This window comes from Poecilia reticulata, chromosome 21 (genome assembly GCF_904066995.2).
Source record: "Poecilia reticulata chromosome 21, P_reticulata-male-v2, whole genome shotgun sequence".
NCBI lineage: Eukaryota > Metazoa > Chordata > Actinopteri > Cyprinodontiformes > Poeciliidae > Poecilia > Poecilia reticulata.
In genome coordinates, this window is record NC_088850.1 from 250,541 (window position 1) to 272,191 (window position 21,651).

The 21,651-nt window shown below is 55.4% G+C and overlaps 2 protein-coding genes and 3 long non-coding RNA genes across 11 annotated transcripts in view; 4 read left to right on the forward strand and 1 right to left on the reverse strand.

Moving 5' to 3' along the window:
• On the reverse strand, positions 1 to 15,302 carry LOC103457069 (ankyrin repeat and SOCS box protein 2-like). Of its 4 annotated transcripts, none has more exons than XM_081602685.1 (9): positions 15,207 to 15,302; positions 14,411 to 14,805; positions 14,081 to 14,250; positions 4,134 to 4,289; positions 3,815 to 4,060; positions 2,594 to 2,765; positions 1,811 to 2,381; positions 1,438 to 1,591; positions 1 to 1,301 (listed from the first exon to the last, which is right to left on the reverse strand). In XM_081602685.1, the coding sequence occupies exons 2-9, from the start codon at positions 14,671 to 14,673 to the stop codon at positions 1,165 to 1,167; spliced, it is 1,869 nt and encodes a 622-aa protein (XP_081458811.1). In that variant the 5' UTR covers positions 14,674 to 14,805; positions 15,207 to 15,302; the 3' UTR covers positions 1 to 1,164. The 4 variants fall into 4 exon arrangements, with proteins under 4 accessions (XP_081458811.1, XP_081458808.1, XP_081458810.1 ...); XM_081602682.1 differs by having other exon boundaries at positions 14,060 to 14,250; XM_081602684.1 differs by having other exon boundaries at positions 14,060 to 14,250; positions 14,411 to 14,715; positions 15,207 to 15,296.
• Positions 2,698 to 4,492, forward strand: LOC145549802 (uncharacterized). Its single transcript, XR_014085655.1, has 2 exons — positions 2,698 to 2,809; positions 3,313 to 4,492. It is a non-coding gene; the product is annotated as an uncharacterized LOC145549802 (long non-coding RNA).
• ppp4r4 (protein phosphatase 4, regulatory subunit 4) overlaps positions 15,280 to 21,651 on the forward strand; it is an 18,582-nt gene continuing 12,210 nt past the window's right edge. For all 4 annotated transcript variants that reach the window (XM_081602676.1, XM_081602677.1, XM_081602678.1 and 1 more), the window contains exon 1: positions 15,280 to 15,386. The gene's annotated coding sequence lies outside the window, so the exon portion shown is untranslated. The remainder of the gene's footprint in view (positions 15,387 to 21,651) is intronic.
• LOC145549806 (uncharacterized) lies at positions 15,986 to 17,371 on the forward strand. Its single transcript, XR_014085659.1, has 3 exons — positions 15,986 to 16,109; positions 16,241 to 16,300; positions 17,046 to 17,371. It is a non-coding gene; the product is annotated as an uncharacterized LOC145549806 (long non-coding RNA).
• Positions 17,388 to 18,584, forward strand: LOC145549805 (uncharacterized). The gene is made up of 3 exons (XR_014085658.1): positions 17,388 to 17,551; positions 17,728 to 17,862; positions 18,144 to 18,584. It is a non-coding gene; the product is annotated as an uncharacterized LOC145549805 (long non-coding RNA).

Consider the following 21,651-nt stretch of genomic DNA (forward strand, 5'->3'; position numbering starts at 1 on the left):
TTAGCTTTCATAATATTTTATTTTATTAAATTATCATTATGTACATTTTAAATAGAAGTACTAATTCTTATTAAATTGTTCTTAAGCAATCTGTCATGTAGAGCTGCCTGTACTTTCAGGGTCAGAGGTCAGAGGTCAGCTCAATCAAAACGTTTCAGTTCAGTGTAATCAAAAAACGTGTTACAGTAGCTCAGCATCTTTGAGTCAGAAAACATTAACAATATTTTTGCTTCAGATACTCAGTTTAATTAATTAGTTTAAAAATTCAGGTTTACGGAAAGGGAAAGAATTATTTCCATCAAATCCAACCTCAGATGGTTTTTGTCAATAAAACCTAAATATTCAGCCTTCATGGTGCCATCTTCATCTGAGTGAAACATTATTAAGAGACTGGACAGAATTTCTTGAAGCAGGTAGAATATTCCTAGACCATGTGTGGCTAGTTTATAATTAAGGTTCTTTTATGCTGCAGCTCTGCTTCCAGAATAAATCTGGATTATCCTCCAGGTTCTGGTGAAACACCTGAGGCAGTGAGGACTCTGGACCCGGAAGCCTTTCAGGACCGTTTTCTCTCTAACGGCACAGGAGTCGCAGACCGACAGCTTCCAGAAACGCTTTCAGAGGAACAAACCTCCTTCCCGTCTCCCCCTACTTGCTTCATAGACAGTATGATAGATAATCAATATTTATTGATATGTAAATGCTTAGAACATTTACGGTCAGAGACATGAAGCGGATTAATTATTGACTTTTTCCTTCAGGTCTGAAAAGTTTCTGCTGCAGAGACTGAAACAGCTTCTCTGGCGCCCCCTAGTGTCGCTTCAGAAAACAACCTCCAACAAAATCAAACCACTGTTTCATACCAGAAACCTCTGGATCAGAGAGGTTCTGGAGGTTCTGTCCGTCAGCCGGGCTGCAGGCCGCCCTGAGCTCCAGAGTCTGGCAGAAACGTGGAGCGTTGTTGGAATCATCAGATTTTATCTGACGGATCTGGTCGGATAAATTCAGGCCCGGTTCTGCTTCCTGGCAGTCTGTCTTCACTAAAAATGTCCCAACATGGCTGCTGTACCTCAGCAGGGTGCATAAGCAGAATTAAGCAGGTCCAAGCATGAAGCCAGGGACAGGCGTGTCCTCGTCCAGGTGTGTCCGCTGACTTCAGGTGAGTCAGCAGCACACATCGTAGCGAAGGAAGCGGATGAGTCGGACAGGAAGTGGCAGAGCGTGGATCAGTTTGAGTCCCTGAACTCCGAGGAGGAAGCGGATCTTCAGCCTGCAGAGCTGCATCAGAGGATGAGGAGGAGCTGAGGAAGAGCAAACACACGAAGAAGCTTAGCCCCGAAACGTGTCTGACAGGATCTCAGGTCTTTTGCTGAGATTCTGCTTCAAGTGGTAAGAAGTGTTCATTAAAATTCTGACGATGCAGATAATTCGTCCTACCAGCTTTCAGTTTGATGGACACCCAATCGCTGCGACTCTCCAGAATCTCCAGAAGTCGAGAGCAGAGTCGGACATGGCCGACGTAGTCCAGCAGCATGGAGATGATGGGGCCGGATATCCGGTAGAAAGATGAGCTGGAGATGGCCTCGCAGTACTGGAACACACAGAGCGCCAACATCAAGGTCCAACACTGGAGTAGAGCAAAAACAGTAAGCCCAGCACTCCCGCCCAACACCAGCGTCTGATCTCAAAAATGCTTTATAGAATAATCAAGAATTCCCAAAATCACACCCACATCAAACCCTTTGGACTCGGACTGGGATGCTGCTGAAGTTCATGAGTCTGAGAAGATGTATGGATGCTAGCAGCTCACCTGGACGCAGCGCTGCGCCTGGGAATGCTGGTTCACCTGCAGTTCTTCAATGGGACGGCGTGACGGAGCGACGGCCGGATGCGGTTGGAGGCCGTACTCACACCGGAAGCAGCGGCGGGCGTCGCAGCCGTTGTCCAGCAGCAGCTTGAGGATGGGCGGAGACTCCATGCCCAGCAGGATGGCCGACGGGAACGAGGACGGCTGCGTGGACATCTGAGCGTTGACGTCGGCGCCGTACCGCACCAGCAGCTCTGCCATGTCGGTCCAGCCGAGCCGGACGGCGATCAGCAGAGGATTGAAAATGTCCAGGTTGGGGTTGGCTCCGGCTTCCAGCAGCGTCTCGGCGGCTTCTAGGTTTCCGTTGGAGACGGAGAAGTACAGGGCGGTGCTCCGCCTGTCCTCGTACATCTGGGAATGCTCCTCCGACAGCTCAGCATTGACGTCGAAGCCCGACTCGATCAGCAGCTCCAGGATCTCGTCCCTGTTCCTGTCTGCGGCGATGTGCAGGGGGCTGATGCCACAGGTCCTGATTCTGACCCGGCTGGTGAGCGGGATCAGCAAGGGTACGATTCTGTAAACAGTGTTATTCCCCGGAGGAGAGTCAGTCTGGGGCTGATGGCAGAACCACCCCAGAACATCTGCAGAGGCGGATCCAGATAAAGACTCCAATGGATACAGCAGAACTCAACTGACTGGAAGCAGGAATTTGTCATGCATTACTCAGTTCCTTCAGCCTGGCTTCAGAAAAAACACATGCAGGGAACCCATCGGACCAGTTCTGACCGTTTGTGGTTGTTCCTCACAGCCACGTGAAGAGGCAGCAAGCCGGAGTTGGTGGCTCGGTTAGCGTCAGCTTTCAGAGTGAGCAGCGCCTGCACAACTGAGAAGTGGCCGTTTTTGCAGGCCTCATAAAGCGGCGAAGCTCCATCTCCTGCCTGTGCGTTTACATCTGCACCTGCAAAAACATGAAGACACTGAGCGCCTGGAGGGCGCCTGGAGGTCGCCGGGCCCCTGGAGGTCGCCGGGCGCCTGGAGGTCGCCGGGCCCCTGGAGGTCGCCGGGCGCCTGGAGGCCGCAGGGCGCCTGGAGGCCGCCGGGCGCCTGGAGGCCGCAGGGCGCCTGGAGGCCACAGGGCGTCCTGAGGCCCGGAGGCCACAGGGAACCTGGAGACACCGGGCGCCTGGAGGCCACAGGGCGCCTGGAGGCCACAGGGCGTCCTGAGGCCCGGAGGCCGCAGGGCGCCTGGAGACACAGGGCGCCTGGAGGCCACAGGGCGCCTGGAGGCCACAGGGCGCCTGGAGGCCACAGGGCGTCCTGAGGCCCGGAGGCCGCAGGGCGCCTGGAGACACAGGGCGCCTGGAGGCCACAGGGCGCCTGGAGGCCACAGGGCGCCTGGAGGCCACAGGGCGTCCTGAGGCCCGGAGGCCGCAGGGCGCCTGGAGACACAGGGCGCCTGGAGGCCGCAGGGCGCCTGGAGGCCGCATGGCGCCTGGAGGTCCCAGGGCGCCTGGAGGTCGCCGGGCGCCTGGAGGCCGCAGGGCCCCTGGAGGTCGCGGAGCGCCTGGAGGCCACAGGGCACCTGGAGGCCACAGGGCGTCCTGAGGCCCGGAGGCCACAGGGCGCCTGGAGGCCACAGGGAGCCTGGAGACACAGGGCGCCTGGAGGCCACAGGGCGTCCTGAGGCCCGGAGGCTGCAGGGCGCCTGGAGACACAGGGCGCCTGGAGACACAGGGCGCCTGGAGGGCACCGGGCGCATGGAGGCCGCAGGGTGCCTGGAGGCCACAGGGCGTCCTGAGGCCTGGAGGCCGCAGGGCGCCTGGAGACACAGGGCGCCTGGAGGCCGCAGGGCGCCTGGAGGCCGCAGGGCGCCTGGAGGCCGCAGGGCGCCTGGAGGTCGCCGAGCGCCTGGAGGCCGCAGGGCGCCTGGAGGCCGCAGGGTGCCTGGAGGCCGCAGGGCGCCTGGAGGTCGCAGTAGATATTTCTCAGTGCCCCTGCTGGACTCACCTCTCTGAACAAGCAGCTGCAGTGTTTCTGTGTTTCCGTTCTGGGCGGCGCTGAACAGTGGCTGGATCTGGTAGACGTTCCTGGCCTTCAGGTTGGCGCCGGCGTCCAGCAGCCGCCTGCAGATCATCAGGCTGCCGAGTCTGCAGGCTTCATGCAGAGGACTCTCACCCTGACTGCTGCTGAGGTTCACCTGAGCTCCGTACCTGAGCAGCAGCTCCACAACCTCTTCGTTTGGATTTTCACAGGCTACCAAACAGCAACAGGTGTTGGACAGGTATTCAGCTTCTGTGTGTGATGTCACTGTGATGTCAGAGCTCACCCACAAACAGAGGCGTCTCTCGGAGCTTGTTGGCAGTGTTCACGTTGGCTCCATGCTTCAGGAGGAACTCGACACAGGAAGCGTTTCCTCGGAGCGCAGCGAGCAGCAGAGCAGTTTCATTCTTCAGCGTACACCTGTTCACTGAGCTGGGGTCAGCTGAGGTCAGAGGTCAGAGGTTAGAGCATCCAACCAATCATAACTCTTCCCTCCTGAGCCAAAGCTCCTGCCTCATGGAACAAGATAAACTGCCTCTGTGTGTCTGTAGCCACAAATCAGAAATATTAATACTTCAAATAAGTTCAATAAAAATATTCTATATTAATTCTTATGGATAAAAATAAATCAGTTTGACAAATTAATCTGAGCTTATACTGAGTTCACATGTACCATCAGATGTTCACATGTTTTGGACCGAACCTTCAGAGGTTCTACAGTAACCTCACTTCCCAGCCACATTAATAAAAACTACAATAGTAGCTCACATGCTAACCGCTAATCTTACCACTCACAAAACAAGAACTGTAAGTAGAAATATTGCCTCAACATCACTGATGATGTTTAGCAGAGGAAAATAAAGATACATGAGCTGAATGAAGCTAAAAGCTTGTGAAAAATAAACCTTTTTTCCCCGTTTCTGGTCACGTGATTCGCTGAGCTATAGGGGGCGCTGCAGTGGCCCACCAGAACCACCAGAACCTTCAGACCCACCAGAACCACCAGAACCTTCAGACCCACCAGAACCACCAGAACCATCAGACCCACCAGACCCACCAGAACCATCAGACCCACCAGAACCACCAGAACCTTCAGACCCACCAGAACCACCAGAACCTTCAGACCCACCAGAACCATCAGACCCACCAGACCCACCAGAACCATCAGAACCTTCAGACCCACCAGAACCATCAGACCCACCAGAACCATCAGACCCACCAGACCCACCAGAACCATCAGAACCTTCAGACCCACCAGACCCACCAGAACCATCAGACCCACCAGAACCATCAGACCCACCAGACCCACCAGAACCATCAGACCCACCAGACCCACCAGAACCATCAGAACCTTCAGAACCACCAGACCCATCAGAACCATCAGACCCACCAGACCCACCAGAACCATCAGAACCTTCAGACCCACCAGAACCATCAGACCCACCAGAACCATCAGACCCACCAGACCCACCAGAACCATCAGAACCTTCAGAACCTTCAGAACCACCAGACCCATCAGAACCATCAGACCCACCAGACCCACCAGAACCACCAGAACCTTCAGACCCACCAGAACCAGCAGAACCACCAGAACCATCAGAACCATCAGAACCTTCAGACCCACCAGACCCACCAGAACCATCAGAACCATCAGACCCACCAGACCCACCAGAACCATCAGAACCATCAGACCCATCAGACCCACCAGACCCATCAGACCCACCAGACCCACCAGAACCATCAGAACCTTCAGACCCACCAGAACCATCAGACCCACCAGAACCATCAGACCCACCAGACCCACCAGAACCATCAGAACCTTCAGAACCTTCAGAACCACCAGACCCATCAGAACCATCAGACCCACCAGAACCACCAGAACCTTCAGAACCACCAGAACCATCAGACCCACCAGACCCACCAGAACCATCAGAACCTTCAGACCCACCAGACCCACCAGAACCATCAGAACCATCAGACCCATCAGACCCACCAGACCCATCAGACCCACCAGACCCACCAGAACCATCAGAACCTTCAGACCCACCAGAACCATCAGACCCACCAGAACCATCAGACCCACCAGACCCACCAGAACCATCAGAACCTTCAGAACCTTCAGAACCACCAGACCCATCAGAACCATCAGACCCACCAGACCCACCAGAACCATCAGAACCTTCAGAACCACCAGACCCATCAGAACCATCAGACCCACCAGACCCACCAGAACCATCAGAACCTTCAGAACCTTCAGAACCACCAGAACCATCAGACCCACCAGACCCACCAGACCCACCAGAACCATCAGAACCTTCAGAACCACCAGACCCATCAGAACCATCAGACCCACCAGACCCACCAGAACCATCAGAACCTTCAGACCCACCAGAACCATCAGACCCACCAGAACCATCAGACCCACCAGACCCACCAGAACCATCAGAACCTTCAGAACCTTCAGAACCACCAGACCCATCAGAACCTTCAGACCCACCAGACCCATCAGAACCATCAGACCCATCAGAACCATCAGACCCACCAGACCCATCAGAACCTTCAGAACCACCAGACCCACCAGAACCATCAGAACCTTCAGACCCACCAGACCCACCAGAACCATCAGACCCACCAGAACCATCAGACCCACCAGAACCATCAGAACCTTCAGACCCACCAGACCCATCAGAACCATCAGACCCACCAGACCCACCAGAACCATCAGAACCTTCAGACCCACCAGACCCACCAGAACCATCAGACCCACCAGAACCATCAGACCCACCAGAACCATCAGAACCTTCAGACCCACCAGACCCATCAGAACCATCAGACCCATCAGAACCTTCAGAACCACCAGACCCATCAGAACCATCAGACCCACCAGACCCACCAGAACCATCAGAACCTTCAGACCCACCAGACCCATCAGAACCATCAGACCCATCAGAACCATCAGACCCACCAGACCCATCAGAACCTTCAGAACCACCAGACCCACCAGAACCATCAGAACCTTCAGACCCATCAGAACCTTCAGACCCACCAGACCCACCAGAACCATCAGACCCATCAGAACCATCAGACCCACCAGACCCATCAGAACCATCAGACCCACCAGACCCACCAGACCCACCAGAACCATCAGACCCATCAGAACCATCAGACCCACCAGACCCATCAGAACCTTCAGACCCACCAGACCCATCAGAACCTTCAGACCCACCAGACCCACCAGAACCATCAGACCCATCAGAACCATCAGACCCACCAGACCCATCAGAACCATCAGACCCATCAGAACCATCAGACCCACCAGACCCATCAGAACCTTCAGACCCACCAGAACCATCAGGTCCACCAGACCCACCAGACCCACCAGACCCATCAGACCCACCAGACCCATCAGAACCTTCAGACCCACCAGAACCATCAGACCCACCAGACCCACCAGACCCATCAGAACCTTCAGACCCACCAGACCCACCAGACCCACCAGACCCATCAGAACCATCAGACCCATCAGACCCACCAGACCCACCAGACCCATCAGAACCTTCAGACCCACCAGACCCACCAGAACCATCAGACCCACCAGACCCACCAGACCCACCAGAACCATCAGACCCATCAGACCCACCAGACCCACCAGACCCATCAGAACCTTCAGACCCACCAGACCCACCAGACCCATCAGAACCTTCAGACCCACCAGACCCACCAGAACCATCAGAACCATCAGAACCATCAGACCCACCAGACCCACCAGACACATCAGAACCATCAGAACCAGCAGAACCACCAGACCCACCAGACCCACCAGACCCACCAGACCCACTAGAACCATCAGAACCTTCAGACCCACCAGACCCACCAGACCCATCAGAACCATCAGAACCATCAGACCCACCAGACCCACCAGACACATCAGAACCATCAGAACCAGCAGAACCACCAGACCCATCAGACCCACCAGACCCATCAGAACCTTCAGACCCACCAGACCCACCAGACCCATCAGAACCATCAGACCCACCAGACCCACCAGACCCATCAGAACCATCAGACCCATCAGACCCACCAGACCCACCAGACCCATCAGAACCATCAGACCCACCAGACCCACCAGACCCACCAGACCCATCAGAACCATCAGACCCACCAGACCCATCAGACCCACCAGACCCATCAGACCCACCAGACCCATCAGACCCACCAGACCCATCAGAACCTTCAGACCCACCAGACCCACCAGACCCATCAGAACCTTCAGACCCACCAGACCCATCAGACCCACCAGACCCATCAGACCCACCAGACCCATCAGAACCATCAGACCCACCAGACCCACCAGACCCATCAGACCCACCAGACCCATCAGACCCATCAGACCCACCAGACCCATCAGACCCACCAGACCCATCAGAACCTTCAGACCCACCAGACCCACCAGACCCATCAGAACCATCAGGTCCATCAGACCCTTCAGACCCATCAGAACCATCAGAACCTTCAGACCCACCAGACCCACCAGACCCATCAGAACCTTCAGACCCATCAGACCCACCAGACCCACCAGAACCATCAGACCCACCAGACCCACCAGACCCATCAGAACCTTCAGACCCACCAGACCCACCAGAACCATCAGACCCACCAGAACCACCAGACCCACCAGAACCACCAGACCCACCAGAACCATCAGAACCTTCAGACCCACCAGACCCATCAGAACCTTCAGACCCACCAGACCCACCAGACCCATCAGAACCTTCAGAACCACCAGACCCATCAGAACCATCAGACCCACCAGACCCACCAGACCCATCAGAACCTTCAGACCCACCAGACCCACTAGAACCATCAGAACCTTCAGACCCACCAGACCCATCAGAACCATCAGAACCATCAGACCCACCAGACCCACCAGACACATCAGAACCATCAGAACCATCAGAACCAGCAGAACCACCAGACCCATCAGAACCTTCAGACCCACCAGACCCACCAGACCCATCAGAACCATCAGACCCACCAGACCCACCAGACCCATCAGAACCTTCAGACCCACCAGACCCATCAGAACCATCAGGTCCATCAGACCCTTCAGACCCATCAGAACCATCAGAACCTTCAGACCCACCAGACCCACCAGACCCATCAGAACCTTCAGACCCATCAGACCCACCAGACCCACCAGAACCATCAGACCCACCAGACCCACCAGACCCATCAGAACCTTCAGACCCACCAGACCCACCAGACCCATCAGACCCACCAGACCCACCAGAACCATCAGAACCTTCAGACCCACCAGACCCATCAGAACCTTCAGACCCACCAGACCCACCAGACCCATCAGAACCTTCAGACCCACCAGACCCATCAGAACCTTCAGACCCACCAGACCCACCAGACCCATCAGAACCTTCAGACCCACCAGACCCACCAGACCCATCAGAACCTTCAGACCCACCAGACCCATCAGAACCTTCAGACCCACCAGACCCACCAGACCCACCAGACCCATCAGAACCTTCAGACCCACCAGACCCTTCAGACCCACCAGACCCATCAGACCCATCAGACCCATCAGACCCACCAGACCCATCAGAACCTTCAGACCCACCAGACCCACCAGACCCATCAGAACCTTCAGACCCACCAGACCCATCAGACCCACCAGACCCATCAGACCCACCAGACCCATCAGAACCTTCAGACCCACCAGACCCACCAGACCCATCAGACCCACCAGACCCATCAGACCCATCAGACCCACCAGACCCACCAGACCCACCAGACCCATCAGAACCTTCAGACCCACCAGACCCACCAGACCCATCAGAACCATCAGGTCCATCAGACCCATCAGACCCATCAGAACCATCAGAACCTTCAGACCCACCAGACCCACCAGACCCATCAGAACCTTCAGACCCATCAGACCCACCAGACCCACCAGAACCATCAGACCCACCAGACCCACCAGACCCATCAGAACCTTCAGACCCACCAGACCCACCAGAACCATCAGACCCACCAGACCCACCAGACCCATCAGACCCACCAGACCCACCAGAACCATCAGAACCTTCAGACCCACCAGACCCATCAGAACCTTCAGACCCACCAGACCCACCAGACCCATCAGAACCTTCAGAACCACCAGACCCATCAGAACCTTCAGACCCACCAGACCCACCAGACCCATCAGAACCTTCAGACCCACCAGACCCACTAGAACCATCAGAACCTTCAGACCCACCAGACCCATCAGAACCATCAGAACCATCAGACCCACCAGACCCACCAGACACATCAGAACCATCAGAACCATCAGAACCAGCAGAACCACCAGACCCATCAGAACCTTCAGACCCACCAGACCCACCAGACCCATCAGAACCATCAGACCCACCAGACCCACCAGACCCATCAGAACCTTCAGACCCACCAGACCCATCAGAACCATCAGGTCCATCAGAACCATCAGGTCCATCAGAACCATCAGAACCTTCAGACCACCAGACCCACCAGACCCATCAGAACCTTCAGACCCATCAGACCCACCAGACCCACCAGAACCATCAGACCCACCAGACCCACCAGACCCATCAGAACCTTCAGACCCACCAGACCCACCAGACCCATCAGACCCACCAGACCCACCAGAACCATCAGAACCTTCAGACCCACCAGACCCATCAGAACCTTCAGACCCACCAGACCCACCAGACCCATCAGAACCATCAGACCCACCAGACCCATCAGAACCATCAGACCCACCAGACCCACCAGACCCATCAGAACCTTCAGACCCACCAGACCCACCAGACCCATCAGAACCTTCAGACCCACCAGACCCATCAGAACCATCAGACCCACCAGACCCACCAGACCCATCAGAACCTTCAGACCCACCAGACCCACTAGAACCATCAGAACCTTCAGACCCACCAGACCCATCAGAACCATCAGAACCATCAGACCCACCAGACCCACCAGACACATCAGAACCATCAGAACCATCAGAACCAGCAGAACCATCAGACCCATCAGAACCATCAGACCCACCAGACCCACCAGACCCATCAGAACCATCAGACCCACCAGACCCACCAGACCCATCAGAACCATCAGACCCACCAGACCCACCAGAACCATCAGACCCATCAGAACCATCAGACCCATCAGAACCATCAGACCCACCAGAACCATCAGAACCATCAGACCCACCAGACCCACCAGAACCATCAGACCCACCAGAACCATCAGACCCACCAGAACCATCAGAACCATCAGACCCACCAGACCCATCAGAACCATCAGACCCATCAGAACCTTCAGAACCACCAGACCCATCAGAACCATCAGACCCACCAGACCCACCAGAACCATCAGAACCTTCAGACCCACCAGACCCATCAGAACCATCAGACCCATCAGAACCATCAGACCCACCAGACCCATCAGAACCATCAGAACCACCAGACCCACCAGAACCATCAGAACCTTCAGACCCATCAGAACCTTCAGACCCACCAGACCCACCAGAACCATCAGACCCATCAGAACCATCAGACCCACCAGACCCATCAGAACCTTCAGACCCACCAGACCCACCAGACCCACCAGAACCATCAGACCCATCAGAACCATCAGACCCACCAGACCCATCAGAACCATCAGACCCACCAGACCCACCAGACCCATCAGAACCATCAGACCCATCAGACCCACCAGACCCACCAGACCCATCAGAACCATCAGACCCATCAGAACCATCAGACCCACCAGACCCATCAGAACCATCAGACCCATCAGAACCATCAGACCCATCAGACCCATCAGAACCATCAGACCCATCAGAACCATCAGACCCACCAGACCCATCAGAACCTTCAGACCCACCAGACCCATCAGAACCTTCAGACCCACCAGACCCACCAGAACCATCAGACCCATCAGAACCATCAGACCCACCAGACCCATCAGAACCATCAGACCCATCAGAACCATCAGACCCACCAGACCCATCAGAACCTTCAGACCCACCAGAACCATCAGGTCCACCAGACCCACCAGACCCACCAGACCCATCAGAACCACCAGACCCATCAGAACCTTCAGACCCACCAGACCCACCAGAACCATCAGACCCACCAGACCCATCAGAACCTTCAGACCCACCAGACCCACCAGACCCACCAGACCCATCAGAACCATCAGACCCATCAGACCCACCAGACCCATCAGAACCTTCAGACCCACCAGACCCACCAGAACCATCAGACCCACCAGACCCACCAGACCCATCAGACCCACCAGACCCACCAGAACCATCAGACCCATCAGACCCACCAGACCCACCAGACCCATCAGAACCTTCAGACCCACCAGACCCACCAGACCCATCAGAACCTTCAGACCCACCAGACCCACCAGACCCACAAGACCCACTAGAACCATCAGAACCTTCAGACCCACCAGACCCACCAGACCCATCAGAACCATCAGAACCATCAGACCCACCAGACCCACCAGACACATCAGAACCATCAGAACCAGCAGAACCACCAGACCCATCAGACCCACCAGACCCATCAGAACCTTCAGACCCACCAGACCCACCAGACCCATCAGAACCATCAGACCCACCAGACCCACCAGACCCATCAGAACCATCAGACCCATCAGACCCACCAGACCCACCAGACCCATCAGAACCATCAGACCCACCAGACCCACCAGAACCATCAGACCCACCAGACCCACCAGACCCATCAGAACCATCAGACCCACCAGACCCACCAGACCCATCAGAACCTTCAGACCCACCAGACCCATCAGAACCATCAGGTCCATCAGACCCTTCAGACCCATCAGAACCTTCAGACCCACCAGACCCTTCAGACCCACCAGACCCACCAGAACCAGCAGAACCTTCAGACCCACCAGACCCACCAGAACCATCAGACCCATCAGACCCACCAGACCCACCAGACCCACCAGACCCATCAGAACCTTCAGACCCACCAGACCCACCAGACCCATCAGAACCTTCAGACCCACCAGACCCACCAGACCCATCAGAACCATCAGGTCCATCAGACCCTTCAGACCCATCAGAACCACCAGAACCTTCAGACCCACCAGACCCACCAGACCCATCAGAACCTTCAGACCCATCAGACCCACCAGACCCACCAGAACCATCAGACCCACCAGACCCACCAGACCCATCAGACCCACCAGACCCACCAGAACCATCAGAACCTTCAGACCCACCAGACCCATCAGAACCTTCAGACCCACCAGACCCATCAGAACCTTCAGACCCACCAGACCCATCAGAACCATCAGACCCACCAGACCCACCAGCCACCAGACCCATCAGAACCTTCAGACCCACCAGACCCACCAGACCCATCAGAACCTTCAGACCCACCAGACCCACCAGACCCATCAGAACCTTCAGACCCACCAGACCCACCAGACACATCAGAACCATCAGAACCAGCAGAACCACCAGACCCACCAGACCCACCAGAACCATCAGAACCTTCAGACCCACCAGACCCATCAGAACCATCAGAACCATCAGACCCACCAGACCCACCAGACACATCAGAACCATCAGAACCATCAGAACCAGCAGAACCACCAGACCCATCAGAACCTTCAGACCCACCAGACCCACCAGACCCATCAGAACCATCAGACCCACCAGACCCACCAGACCCATCAGACCCATCAGACCCACCAGACCCACCAGAACCATCAGACCCATCAGAACCTTCAGACCCACCAGACCCACCAGACCCATCAGAACCTTCAGACCCACCAGACCCATCAGAACCATCAGGTCCATCAGATCAGACCCATCAGAACCATCAGACCCACCAGACCCATCAGAACCATCAGGTCCATCAGACCCTTCAGACCCATCAGAACCTTCACACCCACCAGACCCATCAGAACCTTCAGACCCACCAGACCCACCAGACCCATCAGAACCTTCAGACCCACCAGACCCACCAGACCCAGCAGAACCAGCAGAACCTTCAGACCCATCAGACCCACCAGACCCATCAGAACCTTCAGACCCACCAGACCCACCAGACCCATCTGAACCATCAGGTCCATCAGACCCTTCAGACCCATCAGAACCTTCACACCCACCAGACCCATCAGAACCTTCAGACCCACCAGAACCAGCAGAACCCTGACCTCTCAGCAGGATCCGGATGCACTGCAGCTGTCCGTAGTAGGCAGCCTCATGCAGAGCGACCCAGTCTTGGTCGCAGGGCTCGGTCAGACTGCCGGGCCGCTGCCGGACCAGGTCCATTAAAGCCTCAGCGTCTCCGTCCATGATGGCCTTCAGCAGAGGACTGGACTCTCTGCAGCAGAACCAGAACATGAAGAGAACATTCAGCTGGTTCTGCAGCCTGACTGGTTCTGTTCAGTCTGATATTTTACTGATTCCAAATGTTTATTTGTTGTCATTGTTTATTGGTCAGTATCTTTACTGCCCAGGTGTGTTGGTCTGGCTGAACTCACCTGTTGAGGGGGCTGTAGAGGAAGTTGGTCAGGGCGGTTGGGGGGTTCGCACAGTTCTGGACGTGTTCTGGTCGTGGCGGGTCGGTGGTGGGTTCTGGGTTTCTGGGTTCTGGAGGTGGGCCTCTTGGTGCCGACCTCTGATCAGTGTCTGCTTGGGGATGTTTGTCAGACAGACTTCTCTCCACGGCGATCTGGAGCAGCTCTTCGTCGGTCAGGTGAGCGTAAACGCTGAAGTCCTCCAGGTTGACCTCAGAGGCGGCCATGTTGGATCCGGCAGCGTTTCCCTGTCACTTCAGGACGAGCTGCTGGAATGAGGCCGCAGGCCTGGCGGGTCAGCTGTGGTTCTGTTCACTGCACTGGTGCCAAAACGTTCAGACACTCGAGGAGCTGCTGACCTTTGACCCACAGAGACAGAAACATCCAGAACCGTCAGCGGGTCCGATTTCTGTCTGGAAGCTGCAGAAGAAACTCGACCCGAGGCTGCAGGCGTTAAAGACCCAAAGCCAGGACACCGGAACCAGAAATAGAGTCCTGGGTCTGTCGGGCCAAAACCACAAGAACCAGAGAACTGGACCTGTTCTAGGGTCAGAACCAGAACCAAACCCAGAAAGAGAATCTGTTTCGATCCCAGCCTGATGCTGTGAATGTTTAGAAATCTTTGATCCGTTTTTTCTCTTTTCATTGAATTTTTCAGAAGAACCTTTTGACCTGTTTGTTATGAATCGGTTCTGTGAAATGAGTCAGAACCTGCAGCTTCCTGACCCGCTCAGGCTAAATGTTTCAGAACCAGTCCTACCTGTCAAACTGTCCATCAGGATCCGTGATTCTGATTCTGGTTCCGAGACGAAGCAGCAGCTCTGAGAGTCGGACTGGAACTGAACGGGTCTGAAGTTTCATGAGCCGCAGCGAGACGCGAAACCCGAACGGTGCTGGAAGGAATCCAGAAAGACCAAGAGAGAGACGGGACGGGAGACAGGTGAGAGACAGACAGGTGAGACACAGACAGGTGAGACACAGACAGGTGAGACACAGACAGGTGAGACAGACAGGTGAGACAGACAGGTGAGACACAGACAGGTGAGAGACAGACAGGTGGGACACAGACAGGTGAGACACAGACAGGTGGGACACAGACAGGTGGGACACAGACAGGTGAGAGACAGACAGGTGGGACACAGACAGGTGAGAGACAGACAGGTGGGACACAGACAGGTGAGACACAGACAGGTGAGACACAGACAGGTGAGAGACAGACAGGTGAGAGACAGACAGGTGGGACACAGACAGGTGAGAGACAGACAGGTGGGACACAGACAGGTGAGACACAGACAGGTGAGACACAGACAGGTGAGAGACAGACAGGTGAGACAGACAGGTGAGACAGACAGGTGAGACACAGACAGGTGAGACACAGACAGGTGAGACAGACAGGTGAGACAGACAGGTGAGACACAGACAGGTGAGAGACAGACAGGTGGGACACAGACAGGTGAGACACAGACAGGTGAGACACAGACAGGTGGGACACAGACAGGTGGGACACAGACAGGTGAGAGACAGACAGGTGGGACACAGACAGGTGAGACACAGACAGGTGAGACACAGACAGGTGAGAGACAGACAGGTGAGAGACAGACAGGTGGGACACAGACAGGTGAGACACAGACAGGTGAGAGACAGACAGGGGAGACACAGACAGGTGAGACACAGACAGGTGAGACAGACAGGTGAGACACAGACAGGTGAGACAGACAGGTGAGACACAGACAGGTGAGACACAGACAGGTGAGAGACAGACAGGTGAGAGACAGACAGGTGGGACACAGACAGGTGAGACACAGACAGGTGAGACACAGACAGGGGAGACACAGACAGGTGAGACACAGACAGGTGAGACAGACAGGTGAGACACAGACAGGTGAGACAGACAGGTGAGACACAGACAGTGAGAGACAGACAGGTGGGACACAGACAGGTGAGACACAGACAGGTGAGACACAGACAGGTGGGACACAGACAGGTGGGACACAGACAGGTGAGAGACAGACAGGTGAGACACAGACAGGTGAGACACAGACAGGTGAGAGACAGACAGGTGAGACACAGACAGGTGAGAGACAGACAGGTGAGAGACAGACAGGTGGGACACAGACAGGTGAGACACAGACAGGTGGGACACAGACAGGTGAGACACAGACAGGTGAGACACAGACAGGTGAGAGACAGACAGGTGAGACACAGACAGGTGAGAGACAGACAGGTGAGAGACAGACAGGTGGGACACAGACAGGTGAGACACAGACAGGTGAGACACAGACAGGTGAGAGACAGACAGGTGAGAGACAGACAGGTGAGACACAGACAGGTGAGAGACAGACAGGTGAGACACAGACAGGTGAGAGACAGACAGGTGAGAGACAGACAGGTGAGAGACAGACAGGTGGGACACAGACAGGTGAGAGACAGACAGGTGAGAGACAGACAGGTGGGACACAGACAGGTGAGAGACAGACAGGTGAGACACAGACAGGTGAGAGACAGACAGGTGAGACACAGACAGGTGAGACACAGACAGGTGAGACACAGACAGGTGAGAGACAGACAGGTGAGAGACAGACAGGTGGGACACAGACAGGTGAGACACAGACAGGTGAGACACAGACAGGGGAGACACAGACAGGTGAGACACAGACAGGTGAGACAGACAGGTGAGACACAGACAGGTGAGACAGACAGGTGAGACACAGACAGGTGAGAGACAGACAGGTGGGACACAGACAGGTGAGACACAGACAGGTGAGACACAGACAGGTGGGACACAGACAGGTGAGACACAGACAGGTGAGACACAGACAGGTGAGAGACAGACAGGTGAGAGACAGACAGGTGAGACACAGACAGGTGAGAGACAGACAGGTGAGAGACAGACAGGTGAGAGACAGACAGGTGGGACACAGACAGGTGAGAGACAGACAGGTGAGAGACAGACAGGTGGGACACAGACAGGTGAGAGACAGACAGGTGAGACACAGACAGGTGAGAGACAGACAGGTGAGACACAGACAGGTGAGACACAGACAGGTGAGACACAGACAGGTGAGACACAGACAGGGGAGACACAGACAGGTGAGACACAGACAGGTGAGACAGACAGGTGAGACACAGACAGGTGAGAGACAGACAGGTGGGACACAGACAGGTGAGACACAGACAGGTGAGACACAGACAGGTGGGACACAGACAGGTGAGACACAGACAGGTGGGACACAGACAGGTGAGACACAGACAGGTGAGACACAGACAGGTGAGACAGACAGGTGAGACACAGACAGGTGAGCTACAGACAGGTGAGAGACAGACAGGTGAGAGACAGACAGGTGGGACACAGACAGGTGAGACACAGACAGGTGAGACACAGACAGGGGAGACACAGACAGGTGAGACACAGACAGGTGAGACAGACAGGTGAGACACAGACAGGTGAGACAGACAGGTGAGACACAGACAGGTGAGAGACAGACAGGTGGGACACAGACAGGTGAGACACAGACAGGTGAGACACAGACAGGTGGGACACAGACAGGTGGGACACAGACAGGTGAGAGACAGACAGGTGAGACACAGACAGGTGAGACACAGACAGGTGAGAGACAGACAGGTGAGACACAGACAGGTGAGACACAGACAGGTGAGAGACAGACAGGTGAGAGACAGACAGGTGGGACACAGACAGGTGAGACACAGACAGGTGAGACACAGACAGGGGAGACACAGACAGGTGAGACACAGACAGGTGAGACAGACAGGTGAGACACAGACAGGTGAGACAGACAGGTGAGACACAGACAGGTGAGAGACAGACAGGTGGGACACAGACAGGTGAGACACAGACAGGTGAGACACAGACAGGTGGGACACAGACAGGTGAGACACAGACAGGTGAGACACAGACAGGTGAGAGACAGACAGGTGAGAGACAGACAGGTGAGACACAGACAGGTGAGAGACAGACAGGTGAGAGACAGACAGGTGAGAGACAGACAGGTGGGACACAGACAGGTGAGAGACAGACAGGTGAGAGACAGACAGGTGGGACACAGACAGGTGAGAGACAGACAGGTGAGACACAGACAGGTGAGAGACAGACAGGTGAGACACAGACAGGTGAGACACAGACAGGTGAACAAGACAGGGAGACACAGACAGGTGAGACACAGACAGTGAGACAGACAGGTGAGACACAGACAGGTGAGAGACAGACAGGTGGGACACAGACAGGTGAGACACAGACAGGTGAGACACAGACAGGTGGGACACAGACAGGTGAGACACAGACAGGTGGGACACAGACAGGTGAGACACAGACAGGTGAGACACAGACAGGTGAGACAGACAGGTGAGACACAGACAGGTGAGCTACAGACAGGTGAGAGACAGACAGGTGAGAGACAGACAGGTGGGACACAGACAGGTGAGACACAGACAGGTGAGACACAGACAGGGGAGACACAGACAGGTGAGACACAGACAGGTGAGACAGACAGGTGAGACACAGACAGGTGAGACAGACAGGTGAGACACAGACAGGTGAGAGACAGACAGGTGGGACACAGACAGGTGAGACACAGACAGGTGAGACACAGACAGGTGGGACACAGACAGGTGGGACACAGACAGGTGAGAGACAGACAGGTGAGACACAGACAGGTGAGACACAGACAGGTGAGAGACAGACAGGTGAGACACAGACAGGTGAGAGACAGACAGGTGAGAGACAGACAGGTGGGACACAGACAGGTGAGACACAGACAGGTGGGACACAGACAGGTGAGACACAGACAGGTGAGACACAGACAGGTGAGAGACAGACAGGTGAGACACAGACAGGTGAGAGACAGACAGGTGAGAGACAGACAGGTGGGACACAGACAGGTGAGATACAGACAGGTGAGACACAGACAGGTGAGAGACAGACAGGTGAGAGACAGACAGGTGAGACACAGACAGGTGAGAGACAGACAGGTGAGACACAGACAGGTGAGAGACAGACAGGTGAGAGACAGACAGGTGGGACACAGACAGGTGAGAGACAGACAGGTGAGAGACAGACAGGTGAGACACAGACAGGTGAGAGACAGACAGGTGAGAGACAGACAGGTGGGACACAGACAGGTGAGACACAGACAGGTGAGAGACAGACAGGGGAGACACAGACAGGTGAGACACAGACAGGTGAGACAGACAGGTGAGACACAGACAGGTGAGACAGACAGGTGAGACACAGACAGGTGAGACACAGACAGGTGAGAGACAGACAGGTGAGAGACAGACAGGTGGGACACAGACAGGTGAGACACAGACAGGTGAGACACAGACAGGGGAGACACAGACAGGTGAGACACAGACAGGTGAGACAGACAGGTGAGACACAGACAGGTGAGACAGACAGGTGAGACACAGACAGGTGAGAGACAGACAGGTGGGACACAGACAGGTGAGACACAGACAGGTGAGACACAGACAGGTGGGACACAGACAGGTGGGACACAGACAGGTGAGAGACAGACAGGTGAGACACAGACAGGTGAGACACAGACAGGTGAGAGACAGACAGGTGAGACACAGACAGGTGAGAGACAGACAGGTGAGAGACAGACAGGTGGGACACAGACAGGTGAGACACAGACAGGTGGGACACAGACAGGTGAGACACAGACAGGTGAGACACAGACAGGTGAGAGACAGACAGGTGAGACACAGACAGGTGAGAGACAGACAGGTGAGACACAGACAGGTGAGAGACAGACAGGTGAGAGACAGACAGGTGAGAGACAGACAGGTGGGACACAGACAGGTGAGAGACAGACAGGTGAGAGACAGACAGGTGAGACACAGACAGGTGAGAGACAGACAGGTGAGACACAGACAGGTGAGAGACAGACAGGTGAGACACAGACAGGTGAGACACAGACAGGTGAGACACAGACAGGTGAGAGACAGACAGGTGAGAGACAGACAGGTGGGACACAGACAGGTGAGACACAGACAGGTGAGACACAGACAGGGAGACACAGACAGGTGAGACACAGACAGGTGAGACAGACAGGTGAGACACAGACAGGTGAGACAGACAGGTGAGACACAGACAGGTGAGAGACAGACAGGTGGGACACAGACAGGTGAGACACAGACAGGTGAGACACAGACAGGTGGGACACAGACAGGTGAGACACAGACAGGTGAGACACAGACAGGTGAGAGACAGACAGGTGAGAGACAGACAGGTGAGACACAGACAGGTGAGAGACAGACAGGTGAGACACAGACAGGTGAGAGACAGACAGGTGAGAGACAGACAGGTGAGAGACAGACAGGTGGGACACAGACAGGTGAGAGACAGACAGGTGAGAGACAGACAGGTGGGACACAGACAGGTGAGAGACAGACAGGTGAGACACAGACAGGTGAGAGACAGACAGGTGAGACACAGACAGGTGAGACACAGACAGGTGAGACACAGACAGGGGAGACACAGACAGGTGAGACACAGACAGGTGAGACAGACAGGTGAGACACAGACAGGTGAGACAGACAGGTGAGACACAGACAGGTGAGAGACAGACAGGTGGGACACAGACAGGTGAGACACAGACAGGTGAGACACAGACAGGTGGGACACAGACAGGTGAGACAGACAGGTGAGACACAGACAGGTGAGAGACAGACAGGTGAGAGACAGACAGGTGGGACACAGACAGGTGAGACACAGACAGGTGAGACACAGACAGGGGAGACACAGACAGGTGAGACACAGACAGGTGAGACAGACAGGTGAGACACAGACAGGTGAGACAGACACGGGAGACACAGACAGGTGAGACACACACGTGGGACACAGACAGGTGAGACACAGACAGGTGAGAGACAGACAGGTGGGACACAGACAGGTGGGACACAGACAGGTGAGAGACAGACAGGTGAGACACAGACAGGTGAGACACAGACAGGTGAGAGACAGACAGGTGAGACACAGACAGGTGAGAGACAGACAGGTGAGAGACAGACAGGTGAGACACAGACAGGTGAGACACAGACAGGTGGGACACAGACAGGTGAGACACAGACAGGTGAGACACAGACAGGTGAGAGACAGACAGGTGAGACACAGACAGGTGAGAGACAGACAGGTGAGAGACAGACAGGTGGGACACAGACAGGTGAGAGACAGACAGGTGAGACAC